At 46.4% G+C, this 24474-nt stretch overlaps 1 protein-coding gene across 1 annotated transcript in view; it reads right to left on the bottom strand.

Moving 5' to 3' along the window:
- PLLP (plasmolipin) overlaps window positions 1–24474 on the bottom strand; it is a 206909-nt gene that overhangs the window by 25830 nt on the left and 156605 nt on the right. The window contains exon 3 of the mRNA XM_085638001.1: window positions 4805–4921. Coding sequence (XP_085494127.1) covers window positions 4805–4921 — 117 coding nt within the window. The remainder of the gene's footprint in view (window positions 1–4804; window positions 4922–24474) is intronic.

The raw sequence follows: 24474 nt of genomic DNA on the forward strand, positions 1-24474 counted from the left end.
GAGTATATGTTATGATGTTTGGCTATTGTACCCATGCCACAGATGTTCCACGTGAGGAATCTCAGAGTGTTAAATGGACCTGCCATTTCCACAGTGACATAAGGAGGACCCCTCCCTCCACCCGTGTCTCATTGCATGCAACACCACCCTCCTCTGCAAACAACCAAACAAACAAAAAAAACAGCAACCAAAAAACCCCCCCATCTTGAACAACTCCCCAAGCCAGGACAGCCTGACAACGGTCAGTCGTCCAAACAGTGTGTGGAACATGACCCTTAGTGAGGCCTTATTCTAGTAAGTATCTCAAGGAGGAGGACAGTAAGAGCAGAAGGCAACATAGGGTTAACGCGCAGACCGTCCTGGGTGCGCTGGCCCCACCAGATCATGGTAGTCCAGGACCGGAGACCGCCGTTGGTAGTTCAGCAACTCCCCAAGGGTTCGAACTAGTTTGAAGTCTAGGCTGACTCAGATAACTTCGTCAGCTGTGTGTGGTGTCACCACCGGCATCCTCACACTGTCACTGCGGGATGTGTCAAAGTCCCCGGTATCCTTGGATGAATGAGCTGCTGCCTCAGGGGTGGGGCTCCTGCCCCGCATCAGCGCAGCCACCGCTGGCAGAGCTTCTGCCCTCTCCCTTTCGGTTTGGGAAGAGGTCGGTTTCTTGGGAGCTCCACTCCGAGAGCGCTGCCTGGAACACTTCCCAAGCTCCACCTGTTTCCTTGACTCAACTTTAGGACCCGCAGGCTGGGAGGCCATGGTCTTATAGGCCTCAATCCAGTCCCAGGCCTCACCTGGGCTTCCACAAAAGTGGGTGGGTGGCGTCCACCACAACCGATCCGGGAACATCAGAGAATATTGAAGGCCCTCTTCCCTCAGCGCCCTCTTGACCTCCAGAAAGGAGGCCCGCTTCCGTTGCACCTCCCGGGTATAGTCCGGAAAGAGGGAAACCTTACTGTTGTCACCTGCGTAGGGAACCTCCGCACGTGCCTTCTGTAAGAGGAGATCTCTTTCCCTGAAATGGAGCAAGCGGGCCACCACCATCCCCGGAGGACGCCCGGGTGCCGGGGGCCTGGCCGGATCCCTATGGGCCCTTTCAAGGGTTTTAGAAGGGCGACAGGCCCTTCGGCACCACCACAGATCTCAGCCATTGTTTCAAGTAGGCCACCATGTTGATGCCCTCGATTCCCTCCGGCAGGCCCAATATCCGTTCGTTGTTCCGTCGATTGCGTCCCTCCGCATCTTCGGCTCTCCATTCCAGGACACCCACCGTGTCCGCGAGGGCTCTCACCTGCTGCTCCAAGGCCTTTTGGGCTGGGGCTATCTTGGAAATGCTGGCCTCTGTTTCCTTCACTCTCTGAGTGCTTCTTGTGTTCCTCTCGCAGAAGGCCCAGTCCCACCGCCACCGTGCTGATGTCCTGGTGGAGGGTGGCCTTCGTATCCGCTATAGCCTCCAATATCTTGCCCAATTGCTGCTGTATTGGAGCTTCCATAGCAGTCTGCGATTGTTCTTGGGCACTGTCTGCTGGGTCTTGTGTGTCTCCGGCTTGCCGACCCTGAGGTTTGCTCATGGCGCCAAACCACCCCAACCGGTGGGCCGCGCCTGAGAGGACGTTCGATCAGGCAACTTGCGCTGTGACTCCACAGCACGTACCAGGGCCTGGGTTCACCACACTCAGAGGGGCCTAAACGCTGCTGCCAAAACAGGTGCTCCACTGTAGGGCCCGGCAGATTGAGTGCTCCTTCATTTATGCTGCAGCCATGACTCCGCTCAGGCCCATTCCCCCATCAATGCGCTGGATCTGACCCACGCGCCTCCAGGTGGCGAAGCGCCCCCTGCCACTCGCTGCTAAGTCCAGGGCACCCCTATCTTCGCCAGGAATGTCCACCTCACAACGGGGCAATGTCTATTATGCTGCTTAGATAGGAGGCCCCCCACGCCCCACAAGGCGAGCAGATGATCCAGGTGACCCCGAGCAGTCCCCACAAGCAAGGGCCGTCAGCAGGACTCCATTGGTCTCAGGCTCTCTTCCGGAGGGGAACCCCCTGGGCCGCAAGCACTCACCAGAGGGCGGGTCTCTTCCACCTGTTCCCAGGAGCCAGTGGGATCTCCAATTCACCTCACCCCTGTTCAGCCTGCAGGGACACCAGGCGCACCCACGGTAAAGGGGGACTAATGGACAGTAACTACACAATAGTCCTTGAGCCCCAATGTAGAACCCAAGCATCTGCGCCAGTTACCAGCGTTCTCACCAGGCAGGCCGGATGCTCGGCCCAGGTGGCCACAGCCTCTCCCTCACCAAACCAGCCACGCTGGGTTGGGCCAGGGCAACTCACTGGCCCATAGGGGGCTGCGGCCACCACGGCAACTCGCACGCTCACCTCCCAGGGCCCAGCCAGTGTCTGTGCAACTCCTCAACCACATTGAGGGGCCCTCTCCTCCTACGGGCCAGTGATGTTGCGTTCCAACCAGGGTCACGAGCCCCGACTGGGCTCCTCACTCACTGCAGCCGCACCACAGCGTGCTCGTCCCTCCGCGGCAGCGCTAGTGCCACAGCTGGGGGCCGCCGGTCCTCTGCTGCCTCTCGCTGTGGAAACCAGCTCAGAAAGCCCAAGCCTACGCTCGGGGCACGATACACAAAGAGGCACGGGCTCTGCTCCTCCTCCTCCTCCGACGCCGATAGTCTTAGGCCGCCATCTTGCCTGCCGTGCACTTCAGCAGCTGCCGGGAGCTCCGACTTGCCACAGCCGCTCAGGGAATCGCCCAGTCACCGGGACAAGCCCCCAGTGTCCCAGCACCATCGATCACGATTTGAGGCGGTCCCTGGTCTACGGCGTCCAGAGGAGGGCTGATAATTATCTGCCCGGCGCGGAGCTCTGAGCTCACGCGTCCGCCATGCTCAGCTCCTTGGCCACGCTCCCACTCCTAAAGAAATCTTAAACTCAACCCATAGTTCAGAAGAACTATCAACATATCACAATCCTCTCGTTCATGTTGTAATCTACTGAGAGTTGTACAGCATCACAACTATAGGAATCCTCTCAGAGGAGAAACTACAAGGTCACTACCAAACTAGATCTTCCAATTGTCTTAAAAAAACTATAACCATCACACGAAACGTGTTGATAACGCCTTATTTATCTTCAATTGTTAAGAAGCTTGAACACATGCTTCATTATAGACGGTGACATCTTTAAATTATTTTTTTTTTCTTCCAAGACCTCACTCAATTGCTGAAGATCAAAGATTCAACTTTTTCCACTGCACTGGCACCATAGAGGCACGGGCTCTGCTCTTCCTACGACGCCAATAGGTCTTAGGCCGCCATCATGCCTACCACGCACATCAGCAGCCACCGGGAGCTCCGACTTGCCCCAGCCGCTCAGAGACTCGCCCACTCACCGGGACAAGCCCCCAGCATCCCAGCACCATCGGTCACGATTTGAGGCGGTCCCCGGTCTTCGGCGTCCAGAGGAGTGCTGATAATTATCTGTCCGGCGCAGAGCTCTGAGCTCCCGTGTCTGCCATGCTCAGCTCCTTGGCCACGCCCCCACTCCTAAAGAAATCTTAAACTCAACCCATAGTTCAGAAGAACTATCAACATATCACAATCCTCTCGTTCATGTTGTAATCTACTGAGAGTTGTACAGCATCACAACTATAGGAATCCTCTCAGAGGAGAAACTACAAGGTCACTACCAAACTAGATCTTTCAATTGTCTTAAGAAAACTATAACCATCACACGAAGCGTGTTAACGCCTTATTTATCTTCAATAGTGAAGAAGCTTGACCACATGCTTCGTTAGACGGTGAAATCTTTAAATGATTTATTTTTTTCTTCCAAGACCTCACTCAATTGCTGAAGATCAAAGATTCGACTTTTTCCTCTGCACTGGCACCATAGAGGCTACGACTAGGCAGAATCCTCTCTTCACACTTCAGTGTTCATAGGAAGCCTCTGAGAGAAGTGAAGACAGGGTTGGACCGGGACAAAAAGTAGGCCCGGGCACCAAAAAAACAAGTGGCCCACATTTGCAAAGCATATCATTAAAAAAAAGTGGCAATATATGGGAAATAAACAGTATAAACTGGCCCACCTGGCCATAAAAATGACCATGACAGTAAAACTGGCCAAAAACTGGTAAAAAACAGGCCCCCACACTGTTCTTTTTGACCAGCACCCGGGAACTGCCTAAGTGCCCTGTAGGCCATTCCGACACTGGGTTAAGATGACATCGTTCGTTCAACAACTTTATTCAGTCAGATGACCATAAAAGCACCATAAAAACAAAGTTAAAAACCAAACATCATATTGCAATGAAACCATATCATAAACTCTCTCCCCCATATTAAAAAAATAAAAGAAGATACATAAATACAATATCAAGGGCTAAATGAGCGAGGAAATTTCATGTTAAAATTTAAGCTAACATAGAAAATCCTCAAAATTTAAAGCACTCCCGTTGCTTAGGCTGTAATGCATATTTCCTTCTCAGTTTCATTGCTTGGGTAATAAAGTTCAATACTGAGCAACATATCAATGGGGACAACAAAAACTGGAAGAAGAACAATCCCTCCGGGTGGGTATTAACAAATTTACCACTAAGAATGGGACAAAGAAACCACGACAAACACAGCATATAAGGTGCAGAAAGGCATAATGTGTTTCATTGATTGGTGGGACCTCCCATCACAAGGGCAACAAGGTAGTGTTGGGAACCAAGAACCTGATACAGGAAAGGCCACCCAAAAGATGTTTCATGCTTTTCTGGACACCATGATTGGATGTTGTGCTGTGTACTTACTGATGCTGCTGCTCTCTTGTTGTAATCAATCTGACTGTGAGCTGACTGGACCGCTGCGGCACAGGTTATGAAACCAGTGATGTAGAAGGTTGCGGCAGCAATGTTGTAGATGAGAAGCTGGAAACAAAATAAAGTGGCAGGTTAATAGTGCTTATTACAGTCACCAAGTCACAAAGAAACTCAACTGCCTGACCCATTTGGCACTTAAGTTGGCCTTTCACAAACTGATAACAATTGTTAACTAAATCATCAATTCAATTTATCTGTAAGGGTCAATTGTTTTGTATAAAAAAGGTATCTAAACACTGCATTTGTAAAGGTGATCAACACACAGCAGTTTAGGTGGCAAAGGGATCTGTAAAAAGAGTTGGTAACCGAGGGAACGCCGCAAAAGAGATTGTGATATATGTTATGGAAGCAAATTTAAGGTAAAACAGTGTAAAATCACATTTCTTTCAGTATGGTCAGATAAAAATAACGTCTACAAATTGTCCTGCTATCTGGAGGGATGAAATAACAGATGCAGGCCACTTTCTTCTTTAATGCTTGCAAAGATGATGCGGAAGAAAAAAAAAATCGGAGCCAGATCTTAGGAAAGAAGAAAGTAGTGATGGCTTTGATGCCATGCTGACCTAGCCATGACGGTAGGACCTTGGGTGGTAGTGGCTGATGCGGAGATGGCCAGGGACAGCTCCGAGGCAGAGAATACCATGCCCTATAACCTCTCAACAGGAACCTTATGGTAGAACAATGACAATGCAGACACAGATGGTTACTCTACAGAACTGGCCTCTAGCACGTGCACCCGGGCCCTTTTATTAGCAGGCTCACGTCACTCGTGACGCCTGTTTGGGATGCATGTGGGGTGCTAGTGTGCCCACTCCCATAAGGGAGTGGCTATAAACTCCATGCCTGTTGAGACACTAGAACGTGTCTCGCAGGACATAACACCTGTCAGAACACATTTGATGGTAATCTTTTGCTGTATCGGACGCCCAGTAACAAGTGGTGTTCTGGGTAGTGGAAAAGAAGTTTGTACTTCTTTCCGCTTTAATTTCATCGTTATGTTAAAAGGTGGTGGTGGCAGGTGTTAAGCGCATGGGGGTGCAGTTCCAAGCCCATTGTACAGACGTGGAGCACGAGCGGAGTGTTGCGAGGGAGATCATCCGACTTGACATAGTTAAAGAGGGGAGAGCACTTGCACAGACATCGGTGAGATGAGCTGCGGCCCGTGAAGGGGTTAGTGACACAGGAAAGAACATGGAGTGTGAAAGACCGAATACTCCTCCAGGAGACCTACATGGTGGGGAACAAATATATTTTCTGGGAAGGGGATGATACAAGTTGTAATGCCATGCGCAATATGACAAGGGCTCAAGAGGTGTAGCTGTGATGGTGAGAAAAACAATTCTACTAAGTTAACAAGGAATAATCACTCCCAACCTATGCACAGTAGTAACAGGCACCAGGGCAGGAGAAACTCAGAATAGTGTTTGTGACCCTCCCAGACTACAAGGGAATGTACTTGACAGAGTGTACCCGTTGATTCTTGAGACCCTGGAAACATATCATTGGGATATCAATTTCAATGATGTCCTGAATGCAGAAGTGGACAAATCGACAGGCGGTAAAGAATCCGGGAAGGACAGGACAGCACTAGCCAGATTTCCCTGAAATATTGCCCAGTTCGACATGTGGCTCTTGAAACATGGCCAGGAGACACAATACTCCTATCTCCTATGACATCACTCGTTTTATAGACTGGACCACCTGTTTATACGGGGGGGGGGGGGGACTTTCCAAGGTACTGGGGACTCAGTTCATGGTTAGTGGAATCTCATATAATTTACAACTGATGTGAGGAATGGATGAAAATAGAAAGCCTGTTAATATGGGTGAAGAAATTGAGGGGGGGGGGGTACTATTCTGTACTATGAAGAAAATGTGGAAGCAGTACAGCTAGTGGTGACCCTATGGGTGGTATATAAAACAGTACTCAAAGGTCCCACCTCGATGAAAAAGGAAGGAAAGGAGCGGAAAAGATGCAGAAGCTCGAGGGGGAGGTGACGAGGAGAGAGATACAGCTTGAAACACACAAGAGGTGAAGGGAAGCATGCTTGGAATTTATCTAACCACTGATGATCACTTAAGGTAGCATTCCAACCCATCACTCTTCTGCTCACCATGCCACCTCAGATTTGAACCTGCCATGCGCAAATTGGGCTTGGACCTGCTCTAAGAGGAATAGTCCAGACTGAACTGCCAAGCCAGGTCTTCTCTGAATCAAAACACAAGCAACTCAAGGTCAGTTTCACCCAGACTGGGGCTGGTCATTCGGTTGTAACTTTGCTCCAGTGGCACAGGGAGTAAGGGACCCATGTTTGGTCTTAGCCTATGTAACTTAGGTCATTTCAAGAAACACACGAAAACTGATGGGGCAATGCTTGCAATTCATCCAACCAGTGGCAATCGCTTGGGCTAGCATTCCAACCCATCATTCATTTGCCCACCATGCCATCTCAGATTAGACCCAGCCATATGCAAATCAGTCAAGACCCTGCTCCAATTGGAACGGTACAGACAAACCTGCCAAGCTAGGTACCCTCTGAACCAGAACACAAAGAACCCAAGTCCGGTTTCATGTAGCTTGGCTCCAGTGACACTGTTCCATTGGAAAGTGGCACTTACCCACAACCTCACATTCTCTGGATGCCTCCCTTTTTACTCAGAGTGAAATCTCAGAGTGATAGGTAAGACAAAAAAACTGAGGCGTTTCATCTAACGTCCATCAAAGCAAAACCCCATGGAATCTGTAAGTAATAACTAGAGGCTTGTGATATTGTAGGTGGATCAGACCTCAGCAATTACCAACTCTATGAAAATGTCCTTTTCATTCAGTGTGTAGCTCCTGTTACAGTAGCACTAGACGGACGTAGTGTTAGCTCACCAGACTGAGAATCTGTGATATCAAATACAAATAATGGAGTTATTATAAGTTAACATTCACAGTTATACACCATTCTGGACTGATCACATAGAGGTAGGTTATCTACAAAAGTGCATCATTTGGTCTGTCTGGGTCACACACAGAAATGACAGCCTATTATGTGTGCCTCAGCTCTTGTACATGGAATGTTCGGTATCTGAGACTGGCCGGGTGGCAGCATTTGTTCTGATCTGTAGCTTGAAAATATCAAATTTGAAGGCTGAATTAAGTTATCACTTTTAGTTTTTAAATTATGTGAGACAAAATATTGTACATATATATATTTTTTTTATTCCTCATTCGCCGCCAATCTCGCTTCAAATGCACACTCAAGTTGTCCGTACCCACACTCAGCAAGCTGAGAGGCGTAAGCGTCTAGAAATGGAAAGACCCACCTACCGGTACATAGACTTGCTTGTGTGCTAGTGAAGACACCAACTGAGATAACTCTATTAACAAGCTCCAGGAGCTAGATGACCTTCGTCTTAAATCTTCCAGTCCCAGACTGAAAGTATCCGACATATTGTATATCTTGTCCCAGTCGTACTATATTAATGATGTCCACTAACTTAGAAAAAAAAAAGCTCACTCTAATGATGGCACATCGCCACAAAACTAAATCTGATTCTGCTCTGGAAGAGTTTGGAACGTCATATCTCGTACTAACAACGGTACTGCGATATCACAAAGATGGCAGACTAAACACAATGCAAATACAAACTGATAATACCAATAACACATGGCTCTGAAGGACCACTTGGTTCTCCCCAAAGAGGCCAGGGATTTTGAAAGAACAGGCAGAGGAGATGTCGGATGAGATTTCTTGGACTGCGTGCATCTTGGTGGGAATGTGTAAGCAACCTCGTTATTTGTTCAGTGGTTACTTAAATCCTCAATTTTCAGGAGTTTAAAAAAAAAAAAAATGTTGTCCTCATTCACCTCAGACCACACTGAACAAACTAGCCGTTCGTACCAAAACCATTTTCTGGAGTTTTTGTTAAAGCTGCAGGACAATACATCGGTGGAACTCCCTCCACCATAATGTTCTAATGGTGGGCAAAATTTCAACAGTGTGTTTCCTTTGGATTTAGCACTTCCACCAGAAATTTAAAGATTTTACAATTCCAGCAAAACCTTGAAACCGGACCCAAGTCTATTCACCAGGTGCATCTTTTTCAGACCCGCTAGCTCCCTTCTCTAGGGGAAGCCCCACTTGTGGTGTTGATGGAACACATTTCTGGTTGACTTGGCAGGGCTGCTTTGTAAGGGGTTGGTGGTGGGAAGGAGGTGGTAGATAGGCCCGCTGGCAGGGAAAGCCCTTTGCCATGTTAGATATTCACTGTTATTAATCCTGGGATATTCTACCTTGCTATTTGGCACGCAGCCAGAGCAGGAAATAGGTCTTATTGTTAGGAAAGTAGAAGTGGGAAACCAGCTAGAAAAATATATGTGAGTACCTACCAATGGCTCACTAGTTTAACCCCTTAAACACCAATGCTCTCCTTTCACACTGGATCTTCAGAACAAAAGGAAAATTAGAAGTGAGGAAGATTTCACTGCATGTTACTGAGAAAAAAAACCCCCTTACCTGCTAGATAAAAACTGGAGGTGGTATTCAACTTCTAGCCTGAATCCCCTCTTCAATAACACACAAACTACATTTTTATGTTTTATTTTATTTATTTACTATATGTATATCGATTGGTTTTATGCCTCTGATTGAAAATGAAAGAGGATCAAAAATGCAGTGTGACAAAATGCAGAATGTGGGGAACTGTTAAATGAAAAGAAATGTTTTCAGATGTCCAGCTGTGGAAGAGAGTGTACTGATTAACGAACATGGGGTGGAGTGGAGACAGTCTGCTTACCTGTTGCGGGAACATGCCTCTTGAGGCATAACGTCCTGGGAAACCATGAAGGACAGATTCAGAAGAAAGCTTCACACTTAACCAAGGTGCTACTGGTAGGAGACTAGTCAGACTCTACTCACTTGTAGTGGGATGCCTACAACCACCACAACATCTTCCAGGAGGATTTATGTCACTTTGATATGTACTATAGACCATCTAAAGGAAAACCTAAAGTTAGATTCAGTTTGCCTGGATCTAGCACTCAACAAAAAGTATACGGCCAGTGCAAATTCTTTAACTTTGGCAGACTTTTGTCCAGAGGACTCCGGGGCCTTTGAGACAAGTATCTAAAACAAGTATTTTCAAGGCAATAGGTCTCGCATTTATGAGAGTTTACGCTATTAGCAATGAAAATGACAATGCCATTTATTTGTGTTTTTAAAACCAACACACAAATAAAAGTCATTGTTATTTATAATGCCAATAGCCCAAACTCTCGCAAATACGAGACCACTTTAATGGTGGCTGCGCGCCCCTTTCTTTAGATGCTGCTCACCATATTCAGGTTACAGTGACCAGTGTGTGGAAATGTGCATTTTAATGAGCACACCAGTGCAGGAGTCACCCTTCTCTGTCCACGGGTCCGTAGACCAACAGAATATTATTATTATGGAATTTTGTAAAGCGCATGGTTACGCGCCCCGGCGTGTCCCCGCGCTGAGTGAGAAGTATGAAGTGGCCAGAACAGGGAGGTTACATCAGTATTGAGCGAAAGAGGTGAGTTTTTAGAGCTCTGCGGAACTTGGCCTCAGAAGGTTGGAGGCGCAGCTCCATCGGAAGCATATTCCAGCTCTTGGCTGCAAGAAGCCTGAAAGATCTGCCCCCCATTCGAGCTTTATGAATTTTGGGGACGACCACCAGTCCGGTGTCAGAGGATCTGAGCATCCCATCCGGTCTGTAGGGGGTGATGAGGCTGTGTAGGGGAACGGGCGCCCTGCCCCCGATAATGCGGTGACACATGCATAGTGCTTTGAAGGTAATCCTTTCTCTGATCGTAAGCCAGTGTAGGGACTTCAAAGCAGCTTTAGAGGCTGTTCTCCTAGGAAGCCTCAGCACCAGCCGGGCTGTGGCATTTTGAAGTACCTGGAGACGATTGAGGCTTCTAGCTGTTATTCCCAGATAGAGGAGGTTAGAGTAATCGAGTCTAGATGTGACCAAGGCATGCACCAGAGTCTGCCTGGCACTAACTGGAAGTAGGTCCAGGATCTTCCTTAGACTCTTGAGTATACCGAAGCACATTCCGACAACCCGATTAATCTGGGGAGCAAATGACAGGTCGGAGTCAAACATAACCCCAAGATTTTTGGCCTGTTGACAAGGCACTGGAGTGGAGCCCAGGCATGCTGGCCACCATGCCGAGGACCACACATTCGGACCACCTCCCACCACGAGCACTTCAGTTTTGGACCCATTCAGCTTCAGGCAGTTGTTAGACATCCAGGATGCAAGCTCCTGCATGCAAGCACTGAAGCTGGATGCCGCAACATCAGGTGCCCGTGACAGCGAGATGACCAGCTGTGTGTCATCGGCATATGACACTAGTTGGATGCCATGACTTTCCACAATGGTGGCTACAGGGGAAGCATATAGGTTAAACAGGGTGGGGCTCAGGGCGGAGCCCTGGGGAACCCCTTGATCAAGATTGAAGACACAAGAGTAGTGTTCTCCCTGTCTGACCTGAAAACCCCTATCGGTCAGGAAAGATTGGATCCACCTCAGCACTGACCCAGTGACTCCACCTTTGTTGAGACACTGTAGCAAGGTGAAATGTGCTACAGTGTCAAAGGCTGCACTTAGGTCAAGTAGAATGAGGGCCATAGTATGCCCCTCATCTACCCCTTGCCTGATGGTCTCAGTGGCCATGAGCAGCGCAGACTCCGTCGAGTGGCGTGCACGAAAGCCAAACTGAGTTGGATGGAGCAGGTTGGCTTTCTCCACAAATGCCATAAGTTGAAGATTTGCCACCTTTTCTGCTACTTTGGCCAGGTAGGGGAGGAGTGAGATAGGACGGAGATTGTCCAGCCTGTCCCAGCTAAGATTAGTTTTTTTTTAAGCGGGAGTACTACAGCCTGCTTCCAACTTTTGGGTACGGTGCTGGATCTGAAGGAAAGATCCAGAACATCCCTAATATAGGGTTCAAGGATCTCGATACTCTCTCCAAGAAGTTTCGGTGATGCCGGATCACGGGGGGATCCTGACTTAATGGAGCGGCATATCTGCTGGAGCCCGTCAGGGGATGGGGTGAAAAAGTTGTCCAGGCTATTAACACTCACATCCACCAATATACTCTAACTGAACTCTGTTCCCTTTTTCTTTCCCCCTGAAAAAGTGGAGTAGATGGTGGCCACTTTATCAGAAAAGAAAGCAGCAATGTGGTTACAGGATTCCTCTGAGACCGAGGACGGGTCAACAGATGAGCCACAGAGAGAAATTTCCTTATAAATTTTGAATAGCTCCTTGGTAGAGTTTTTAGCTTCTCCTATCCTACCTGAAAAGTAAGTTGTTTTGGCACGCCTGATCAAGCTATGATATTCTCTGCGTTTGTCTATATACCTGTTTTGCTTGATCGAGGTAAGCCACCCTCCACTGTCTTTCTAGTTGTTTGCATTCCGCTTTAGCTAGGCGAAGTTCATCGCTGAGATAGAGATTGGCATCATAGAGATTGGCATTGAAGCTGGAATTCAAATAACAAGTTTATTAATCACTCATGAGTGGGACTACGTCCACACAGCACTCTCAAGTGCTGCCTGAGGTAGTACATTGAATACACAGACTATGGTGCTTATATACAGAGTTTGTTGCAGAGTAAGCATGTAGTTACAAATAGAAGGTACAAGCCTACACAGGAATAGTTACAGCCAGATGGGTAATCCCTTGGTCAGCAAAGTGGGAGGGAGAACAAAACTGTTTATAACAGCACAAATGATTGACAGTTACATCTTTAACCAGGTGTATTTTAGCAGCTACGGGTCTTTTCTCAGCACGTACATTGCTTTGGCTCAGTACAGAAGGAGTTAATTAAAGCTGATGACACAAGCAGAATAGAAGCGCAAGCAACAGTGAAGACTTACATAGCTAACAATATGGATGCCACAACCAAGATGGCTTCAGCTTATGGTAACGGAAATTATTTCAGATTTCCACAGACGATCCTTTTAGCATATGCTGAAGACATCTTCCTATACTTTTGAAGAAGTACGAAAAATATCGTGGACATCAATCTTCATCATTTCACTAATTTCTTGATCTATGGCTCGGCGGACATTTACATTTTTAAAATGTTGTTTAGTCGGTATACAAGAGGTACAAGTAGTAACACAAAGGGAAGGAAGCATTGGGCCGCATTGAATACATAGGCAACAAGTGAAAAGAATCGCAAAAATTATACATAGGGCTGATAAGTGTTTCCAGCCCCATACAGTAAACATGTTCCCTATCCATCCAGTCAAGGTCCATGTCCCTGAATACTGGTGGATTTCAGTGGCTATTTTGTGCATGTTGGCAATTGCATCAAAAACAGAAGGGGCATGGTCAGGGATATAAACACAGCAGCTACTCCCGAAGATGCGACATGCACCACCACGGTCTGCGAGGAGGACATCAAGAACCATCCTATTTTGGAGCGCCACAATTCTCGCAATTTGAAGTTCCTCTGTGATGTTACCAAGCGCCATTGTTGTCTGATTGGTTACAGCCTCTACAACTCGTGTCAAGCGTCTGATCTTTCGACTGTTGAAGGCCGCTCCAAAAAAGAAGAACAGTACCAAATTAAAGTCAATATACTGCTGTAATGCAGTATCAGTTTGATGCACCTCATCATTGTGAGAAGTTGGCCTGGTATATGCAGTCCACTAGTTGTAGTGGGCACCTTGTACCAGTCCAAGCAACCCCTTATTGATGATAGGTTAAAGACAACCTTTATTGAAAGCTATCCTAGTGGTTGCTATGGAGAGCAGCCTTCAAGCTAAGTTTTGAAGGAATGTAAAGCAGCTTGTTTCATCAGTCTATAATCTCTTAAATGACCAAATGAAAAGAGATCCACACCAGGTATATATAAAATATATTCTAAAACACACTCCCCTAGTCTCTTTATGAGGCTAGAAATCGACGTACACAAGTTACAAGTCAAATATTCACAGTAAATAGCACAGTTTACGATAGGCCCCGGGGGTACCAAACCATATACTAAAATAGTGGTATAAGAACCACGACTTGACTAGACACAAGGCCTAGAGCCTGTAGAATCGCTGGGCCCCTTCGGAACCACCCAAGGTAGTGACACAGGGGACCCACGGCGGACGCCTGCAGTGTGGGAACACAGCCGCGAACACCGTGAGCTTTTATAGGGAAAGTCACGGTTCGGATTTTAAAGTTTAAGGACACTTACAAATGGACTAGGACCAAACCCTCTTGGACTTAGACAGTTCCAGGGTCAACACCCACTCGAGTTACCTCACCCAGGGAAGCTGGGTGCATAGGTGTCAAATGGTGTCGGGTCGCATCGTCGTTTTAAGTGGGAGCTGACGAAGAAGTGCTGCTGCCGGGAAGATGCGAAGTGTCCGAAGAGATCCAAGCCTGGATCGAAGATGAGAAGAACCTGAAAGCAGTGGGGACAGAGTCTGGGTCACTAGCCAGTGACCAGGGGCACGATAGACGAATGCTCACCGATGTTTGGTGTTCCAGGTGAAGAAGGTGAAGCTTGACTCTTCAGTCATGAGGACCAGGAGGCGTCGAGGATGACCAGAAGCTGGATTCAAGCTGTCCCACGAAGGATCTCAAGTGCTGCAGTGTCGTGGTCTGGATTGGACTCACCAAGCCTTGGCAACAGCAACCAACGCAGAAAGAGAAGAAATGCTTCGGTGCGAACCAGCAAGGTCCGAGGGACTCCACCAGCAAGTAGGAGTGAGGGCATGTCTGGAGCAACCAGGGAAGCCCAAGGGAAGTCAAAATTACCTTCACAGGGACCCACCAGTCGACGGACCAGGGATCAGGAAGGGACCTCGAGAGGAATCACAAAATGGAGGCCCACGGGTCACTCTGAGTGGGTAGGCCGACAATCGTCAGTGGATTCTCTGCTCTGGGTCTTGGCTACAAGTAACCCAATGCACAGCCTCAAGGGACATCGAGAAGCTGGTGCACTTGCAAATGTGCACGGTGTCCAGGGGTTCAGGTTTCAACGGTACTCATGAGGGCTATGGGTCTCAGCTTTGCTGGGGACTTGGTTTGGCATCTGGGAAGTCTGGAAATCCACCTCTGGTGTTGCAAAGTCTTCGGCGTCCGGCGGGAGCTTCGGAGATGCAGACCGGACAGATGCTTCTTTGGTGCCTGCCAAGCAGGGGAGTAACTCCTTTACCCCAAGGGAGATTCTTCAGTCATCTGGCATTGAACAGATCGTCGAAGGTCCAGGATTTAATTTCAGAGTTTCGTCAAGGAATATCTAAAGTTCTGGTTACAGAGGTTCCTTCTTTATACCCAAGGAAGGGGTTGGACTAACACAGGGGCCCACCTATGGGGGGGTTGGAAAGAGGGGTGGCTACACTCATTTCTTTTGTCCAGTTTCACGCCAGAGCAGGGGCTGGTAGCCCCTGTGATCGGTTTGAACTGGACTATGCACAGGGACACCAAATGTGCCTCCAGCGCAGACTTCAAAGCACTCTTGGAGTGCTCCCACCCAGCCCCAATACACTAAAGCCTGTCTGGGAGGTGGTTACACCTCCCTGTGACAGGAAACCTATGGTCCAGGCCTCCCCTGCCGGAGTTTCGTTCAGCAGCAGGAGGCCAGACTCGTGTCTGTGGCTGCAGTGTCCATTTTGTGATGCCAGGGCTCTTTTAATCTGGTACCGGCTATACTGGTGCTGTCATGTCTCTCTCTCTAGAAGGGTGGGATCATACTGGTGTGGGGGTATGATTCCAAGGTGTTTGACACCAAACACGACATGTTTACGTGCAGCCATCCCAAAGTTAGCATTTACCGCGAGGTTATAATGCACTTAAGAGTATATGGTCAGGCTGAACCACTGACAACCCGGGAGGATAGATTCTGAAGGCTGCAGAGGGGCTCAGCTCATGCATGGGCGCACCCTCACATATAACCAAGCACGCTGCCTTCAGGATTGATAAGGCCTGCCATAGGGGTGACTGATAGCTTTTTATGTGCAGTGACGGGGTGAAATATAGTGAACCTATATCTTAGTAAGGGGTGCATGCACCACCTCACTCAGGCTGCAGTAGCAGTCCTGTGGTGGCATTTTGGAAGGCTTCCCAGGGGTGGCATAATACATGCTTCAGCCCCTGGAAGGCCTCTGGGGTACCTATGCCCTGGGCACATAGTATACCATACACTAGGGACTCACAAGGGTACCCAAAAATCCAATCTAGAGTGTACCTAAAGTACATGGAATCCATTTTAGAGAGGAAGCAGCTAGGCTGGGGTCCTGAATAGCAGGGTCCCAGCCAGACTAAAGTCGAAAAACAGTGAAAAATCAGCAAAAAGTGGGGGTAACCATAAGAGGCAGATCCTACTCTCCAACAATCATTATTTATTGTCCTCTTAAATCTATTTTTGAAAATGTCGTTAAACAGTTTATAGTCTTTATGATAGGATGCAGGTGCTAAGAACACAGGTGGAAGCAAAAAGGATACGTAGCAACTTCCTGTAAACCCAATAGGTAGATGGTAATAACCTTTACTTCCGCAAATGAAATGGGTGTTGTGTGAAGACAAAAAACTCTATTGTTCTTTCCAGTAATATTCAACACTGAAGTACAGTCACTTTTTCCCACAGGAATATGGTCAATACTGCTCACGCAGAGATCCGCTTGAGCTCTAGTAACAGCGATGACAAGAGGTCCATTACCCTTAATGGTTCGATTTTTGGGAAAAACCGTGTGTGGAGGAATTTCCTCAACGATACTCCTCCATTTCCCATACAGTTCCTTTAGCTTGTGGATCTCCTCCCTCATCAGGGTAACAGATTTTATTCAACTGGGTGTTTAGTCTACCTACATCAAAGTTAGTAATATTAGCAACATGAGAAGCCCTCAATAGTGCAAACCAGGCTCTGCAGGAGCCATTATGTAAAAACGGCAAAGGAATAAAAGGTGTTCCTCCCTTTTTCTGATGAGCTGGCATCATTCCACATACCCAGCAGGTGGTAATGTTCGTAGCATTGTGTGTATAGTGCAACATCTGAATGAAAGTGTTATTGACATTCTGTGCTTTTTCTCATAAGGTAGAGTAAAATAGTGAGGTTCAATGGGGACAGGAGTAGTAGCAGTCAATAGATTTCGAACAGGAGCTACTTCCTCTACAACCCAAGTTATTGTAGCGATGACAACAACAGTTAAAGTGTGTCCAGTAGCAATCATAGTTCGTTTATTACAGATTCTCGCAGCAGCCTGTTTCCTCAAGCATATTCATTGCATCATCAAACAACAAAGCAGATGGTGCCCTAAGGTTCTGGGCGGGCGTTGATTTCTTCACTAACATTGAGATGAGTAGTCACTAATAGACTACCCCCCTTTGAAGTCAGTCCTTAACCACCCAGGACAGTGGCTCAAACAGTCTTTTTCAACAAAGTGTTTTTTCTACCTGGGTCGAAGCGGATATCGGGATGTACCAGGGATCGTGTGGTCCGGAAAAACTTCCTTCAGGTGGCGCAGCTCTTCCTTTCTCAGTGACCAGAATATCACGGTGATCTGTCAGCGCAGCTGGGCTCACTAGATCCCGCAACACTTTGACAGTGTGTCGCATGGACCCAGTTCTTCTGATTGGTCACTCGAACAGCATCCCTGGTAGCCAGTAGCACCTGCTCAGGGCCTCACCATCTCGGTGCTAGGGAGCTGGTCCTCAGGAATGACTTTACAACCACAAAGTCACCAGGCCGTAAACAGTGGCCTTCACCTTGCGACCTGTCTGGAAGGGTTTACCGAACCTGTTGATAAATAGAAGACAAACTATCAGTCAACTGTGACAAATAATCATTCAACAACACTATGTGGTACATCATGAATAGGGCGTGGCTTAGGAATCCCCCAAATATTCATAGGCCTTCCGAAAACCACCACATACGGTATGAGGCCCGATCGTGCATGTGGTATCGATCTGATAGAGAACGCCAGAGGCAGCGCATCAGGCCATTTCAATGACGTGGAGGCTTGTATCTTAGCCAATTTCAATTTCAGAGTGGAGTATTATCGCTCCACTAGCCCCACTGATTGTGGGTGAAAAGCAGCATGAAACTTCTGCTTAATTCCCAACCCTTTCATGAGCTACTCAACAACTTGCCCAATAAAATGGGGTCCATTGTCACTCCATAAAACTCGACAAATGCCGAAACGGGGGAAAAACTGCTTTTGGAGCACCTTTGCTGTCATAAGAGCTGTATTATCCTTCGTAGCATATGCCTCCACCCATTTACTGAAGGCACAAACCACTACCAGGACATACTTTAGATTGTTAGAATGCTCAAACTGGATGTAGTCCATTAGCAGGACCTCAAAAGGTGCAGTTGGTATCGCACACCCTCCTGTTGGAGTTCGTGTTCCCTTTCCAGGATTATACTGGAGACAAATCAGACAGGACTGGACTACCTTTTTAGCCGTGCCCGCAATCTTTGGGTGATCCCAAACTTGCATAAGTTGCTTTGTTATTAAGGATGCTCCAACATGTGCCGGCCCATGTGCCATGTGAATCATGGGATGTAAATAGGCTGTGGGTAATTTCCATTTTGTCATTTCTTTATTCCTCCAACAGCCCTCATCATCCAATGTTCCCTCCTTGGACCATTGGTCTAATTCATCAGCAGAAGCAGATTGTTGCATGTCCAGCACCTCTTGTCTGGCATCATGCCAACGCTCAGCCTGTGACTTAACTACGTACATAAATGTGGTACTCCGCTGCATTGCAGTCTCACGAGTTGTGCAATCCGCAAAGGCATTGCCTGCTCCTATTTTATCGGTCACTTTCTTGTGTGCGCTACACCTAACAATTGCTACTTTCTTAGGATAGGTCAAAGCAGTAAGGAGATTATGGACTAATTCCCCATGCATTATCTGTGTCCCATGTGAAGTAAGAACGCCTCTTTCTTTCCAAAGTTTCCCGAAGTTATGCGCCACACTGAAGGTGTATTGGCTATCAGTGTAAATGTTAACAAGCAAATCTGTACTAATATCACATGCTCTTTTCAGTGCCATCTACTCGGCTGCGTGAGTAGACTTCTGTTGGATACAAGCGGTCTCAACTCTGTCTGAAGTGTTGTAATCGCATAAGCAGGAGATGTAGTGCCATCAGGCAACTTCAGGCAAGAACCATCAACCCATAGCTCTCCATCAACATTAGAGAGGCGTCTCTTGCAGGTCAACACAACCCTTTGTTCTTCAGTAAGGGATATACAGTCATGTAAGGGGCCAATAGTGTCAATTCAAATCCTGTCAAGCAGACACTAGTCAGATGCTGTGTTTTCATTTGATTTAACAAGGCATCAACTGAATGAGGTACTAACATAAACAATCTATGTGACAAGACTATTCCCTCACTCTGACGTAACGACACTGCCGCTGCCGCTGCCGCCACTGCTCGGAAACAACCAGGCAGCGCGCGAGCAACTGGATAAAGGACAGCCGAAAAATATGCACAAGGACATTGTTTATCACCGTGTGTCTGTGTTAAAACTGAGAGGGCACAACCTTCCCTCTCGTGTATATAGAGTGTGAAAGTCTTAGTGTAGTCTGGAGTTCCTAATACTGGTGCAGAACAAAGAGCTTGACGTAGCTGTTGGAAGGCATTCTGGCATTCAGTAGTCCATGGGAGAGGCATCGGAGTATCTTTAGTCAAAAGGGCCAACAAGGGTTTAATAATGTACGAAAAGCTAGAGATCCACTGCCTACGGAAGGAAGTAAGGTCAATCAATGCACGGACGTCTTTCTGAGTACGTGGCACAGGAGTATCTAAAATGGCATGAATGCGATCTGGTGTGTGTGCACGTCCCTCCTTAGACAGGAGGTGACCTAAATAGGTAACCTGCTGTCTACAATATTGAAATATCTTTGGAGAGACTTTATGATGATGAGGGGCAAGGAATGATAATAACAGTGTTCCTTCTTCACACTGTTCAGGTGTATCAGCCACCAACAAGATGTCGTCGCCATATTGAATAAGAGCCACCCCTTTTGGTACAGGAAAGGAATCAAGCTGCCTTTTCAATGCCTGGCTATAAATGCTAAGACTCTATATATACCCTTGTGGAGCTCTACAGAATCTGAATGATCTATTATTCAAAGTGAAGCCAAACAAATAACGGCTGTCAGGCTGAATAGGTATTGAAAAAAATGTGTTCTTTAAATCAATGACACTAAAATGTAGTAGCAGTAGGAGGAACAATAGTAAGAAGTGTCATAATGTCAGAGACTACTGGGTATTGGGGCACCACAATTTTGTTAACCTCTCATAAATCAATAATGAATCTGTAAATTTTAGTATCAGTGTCTCTTTTCAAAATAGGGAGAATATGGCTATTACAAAGGTTATAAGGAATTTCTTCCACAACCCCCACCTTGATCAAATCCTGAACAATGTGTGTTAATGCTTCTTCGCCTTCCCAAGATATTTTATTTTGGGGCAATCGAGGCAACAAAGCACCTTCCTTCACTTGAATATGCACTGGTGGAATAACCATTTGACCCACATCGGTATCTGATTTAGCCCACAAAGTACTAGGTAAGGATGCCAGAGTGATATCCTCTTTAATGAGACAAGACCTCTCAACTATTGGATAGTTATCATTTAAGATAACACGCACACCTTCTAAGGAACAACGTATTGTAGCACGAAAATATTTGAGCATATCGATACCCACAACGTTATTCGGTGTGTTAAAGGGAAAGCAAAAATGGACACGCTGCAATTAATTTATCAAGACTAAATGCAAGTGGCTGTGACAGTGGGCTAGATGTAGGTGTCCCATCAAATCCTATCAATGTTATTGCGCCAGACAGGGGAGCCCTCGGAACCAATTTTTTTAGACAGAGCACTACGAGTTGCTCCTGTATCAACCAGATATCGATCAGTACAGCCCAAGACATTTGCATCAACATAAGGACCTTTCTGATTTACTGGGACCTCAACCGGTTCCTTACCCCATCCTAGGCATTCCTATGCGTAATTAGAATCTGCAAGACCATCGGCAGGAAAGTCAGACATTTGATATTGGTTTCGTCTATCAAAGGTATTAGAGTAATTTGGTCCATGCTCAACTGCCTCAAATCTAGGACGAGTTCCTGTGCCGCCTCTGTTCCTAAAATTCCCTGGGCGTCCTCTCATAGTTCCCCTACCCCGTTGATACTGCTGAGCTCGCAAAAGGGGCATTCAGAACACCAATGTCCAATTTCTTTACAATAAGCATACTGATCGGAAGACAAAGTTGATCGAGAGAAAGGGGGTACTCCAGGCATAAATACTGCATGTCCGTCTCTACCACTACCTCGGAATGGTGAACCATATACTTGAGCCAACATAACTTTCGTCTTTAAATCCTTAACCTTCTTATCCTCCCTGCCTTTTGCTTCCAATTCCTGACGCTCGTAATGCTGGGCCATAGTCAAAAGGGAGACTGGGGGAAGAGGTAGTCCAAAAACTCTCACTGGCCTTAAGGCGACTAGCTATTTCTGGCAACATCTTAGCGACAAATTTGTCAACGAACAAATGCTTACCCGTGTCATCTGTCAATGACTGCCCACTAAAGTCATGAATTGTCTCTTCAAATTGTGTAAAGAAATCTGAAACTAACTCATCCGATTTCTGTTTACAGCACTCGAACGTAGTCCAATCTATTTTCCTAGGAGGAATACGTTTTCAACTTAGTCACAATAGCTTTGGGAAGATTTAAAATCTGCTGGGGTTTCTGCGCAGGCTCCCTGGCCGCATCTATTTCTTCTAAACATACCTAAGTATCGCCATATGCTACATTATCATCTATTTTCCGAATCGTAATCCACATACCAGGGGGCAAAATAAGTCCAAAAACCATATCGATATCTGGCAAAGTCATAGTGCAGGAGTTAATGGCTCCTTCTACTTCTTCATGGAAAGCGGCAGGATTTTTCCACGGATCGGGCGAAGCAGGTTTAAGAGCCATAACATCCGCTCTACTCCAAGAAGTAAAAACCCAATTATAAATAAAATATCCTTTTGCATCATCTGAAGCTTTATCTTCATCTGTTCCCGTCCCCTTCGGAGGAACATACAAAGGCGCAGCTTCGCGCATTGGTCGTATATTGACTTCAGTACTACTAAATCCATTATCTGCCAGACATGGGCAGATGGGTAATCACTTAGTCAGCAAAGTGGGAGGGAGAACAGAACTGTTTACGACAGCACAAATGATTGACAGTTACATCTTTAACCAGGTGTATTTTAGCAGCTACAGACCTTTTCTCAGCACGTACATTGCTTTGGCTCAGTACAGAAGGAGTTAATTAAAGCTGATGACACAAGCAGAATAGAAGCGCAAGCAACAGGGAAGACGGAAGAATTACATAGCTAACAATATGGATGCCACAACCAAGATGGCTTCAGCTTATGCTAACGGAAATTATTTCAGATTTCCACAAGCCTCCAAAGAAAGGGGCGTGGCTAACATTGAAGTGAAAGCACTGTATGGGGCGCTTTCACGCAAAAATAAATAAACAAAGGTTCTGTAGTGCGGCCGCTAAAGTTAAAGTGGACCGCGCTGGAAAATTAAATAAATAAAAAAGCGCATCCGCTATAGTTAAAGCAGACCCGCAGCCATTTCTATTAAAAACATAAAAGCGGGCGGCATGCTGCCTTGTAGGAAAGCACGTCGTGGGTGGATTAGTGGAAGATCATTAAAGAAAATAGTGCTCACAGACTAGATAAAGCAGACCGTTTAACAACACAAGTAAAAACCCCAGTCCTTATGGGTGGTTACAAATGCAGACAAGGCGGTACAAAGGAGGGACTATTAAGCCTATTTATCAATTAAAAGCAATTTCGAAAGGACAGTAGCAGGAGCCAATTTAAAAGATGGGCGGGAAATGGGCGTAGCTTCTATTCCATACCTCAATACAGCATGTGCTGCTCAGTCTCTACCAAAAAATATAACCTCTCAGATATGGGAAGTGCCTTGACCTTCAAACTTTGTCAGGTCTTCAGAAACCCATCCAGTAGGACCTCTGAAAACCACAAACTAAAGTTGCAGATCCCTGAAAGGATAGCATTTTATGGCGGTAAATGACATATGTAGGGGAGTTCCACAAATCCCGCACAAAAGGAAATGTATTGCATACGGCCCCACATGTATCTATAGGCTGCCTGACACAGTACGTCTCTTGACACAGTAGGTGTCTCCTTCCTGCATGAAGCTTTTTCTTCAGCTCAGTGGCTCACAGAGCTCGAAGGTCTATGTTGCCATGCTCTATCAGCCCTGCTTGGATATTGGGGAGCTCTGTAACACTGCAGAGATATTTCCTTCATTCAAAAAGCAAGCACAAATGTAAAAACTTTTGGCCTGAATTACAAAAACCAAAGTTATGTTGAGAAATGTCCTCTACCGTTTGAATTTAATTTTGTAGTATAGCAATTCCCAGACATTCCCACTAATACATCTGAAAAGCTGAGCCAGTTGCAGTGTTCCAATTATACTACGGGGAAAGTTATGTGACTGTTTCAAAGGCTGGAATCCCTACAATGCATAACTGTATGCACAGTGCAAGTATACTCTGGCGAAAGCCAACCCATATATGCACTTGATTTTTTTCTCAGCATAGAAACCCCTTCCCCTACACTGCCACGAGGTTTGGAAATGTTCTTTTTCCCTTCTAACCCTGGCAAGACAGTTAGTTCAACCCTTTGCAGGCACTAGTCATAACCAATTCCAGGCCTGGAAGGGTAATAAAGACACTTGCCAATGCTCAAAGAGTCTGGAGTATGTAAGTGTTTAAAACCTTATAGGGCTAACCACAATTTGGAACCCCTAATTAACTATCATTTGCGTGGCAGGTATCACTGAACAATTGTTTTTAGTCATGGCATGCAAATGCCCAGGGTTACATGATTTTATACCTGCTCAATAGCCTCCTGTAAATTCCTTCTAGATGTAAACCTAGCTATTTCTGATAAGCATACGTTTATGCTTAAAATAGTTTGTGAATTGAGCCCTTTAACTTGGACAAACTCCCTGCTTCAGTCAATCCCATACATTGTCGTAAAGTGTGCACAGAAGTGCTTAATATGAGCCAGTGGTTTCCGGTGCTTGGCACCGGCACCTAATTGTCAACACCGGCACTTATGACAGTCAGCCACATGATGGCACTGTCTAAATTAGAGATGAACACAGCAACAGTTGTTTATTATTTCAATACACATCTAAAATAACTAATACCTGCCGCCCACGCCATTCTTATAGCTTTGGGGGACTGGAATAGTCTGAATTGTTACACTTGTAGGAGTGTGGTGGTTGGATGTTGCGTTGGTACTGCCATTAACAGCGTTAACAGGGACAATGGGTGGTGCACCCTGTAGTGGCCTCCTGAGAAGGGCCCTAGCACTTATGTTTTCTACAAATTAGGCACTGGTGCATAGGTCCCAGGTTGAACTTTTGTAAAATACGTGGGCAATTTTTCACCACATTCGCTGTTTTTCCAACACAATAATTGTAGCATTTTCTTTTTCTACTTACATACATTTTGAACTCCTTTTCTGTTTCCCCAGGTTTACTTTTTATTCCTTTGAACAAAGCTTACTTATTGATCTTATAG

Source organism: Triturus cristatus, chromosome 12 (assembly GCF_964204655.1).
Source record: "Triturus cristatus chromosome 12, aTriCri1.1, whole genome shotgun sequence".
NCBI classification, from domain to species: Eukaryota; Metazoa; Chordata; class Amphibia; order Caudata; family Salamandridae; genus Triturus; species Triturus cristatus.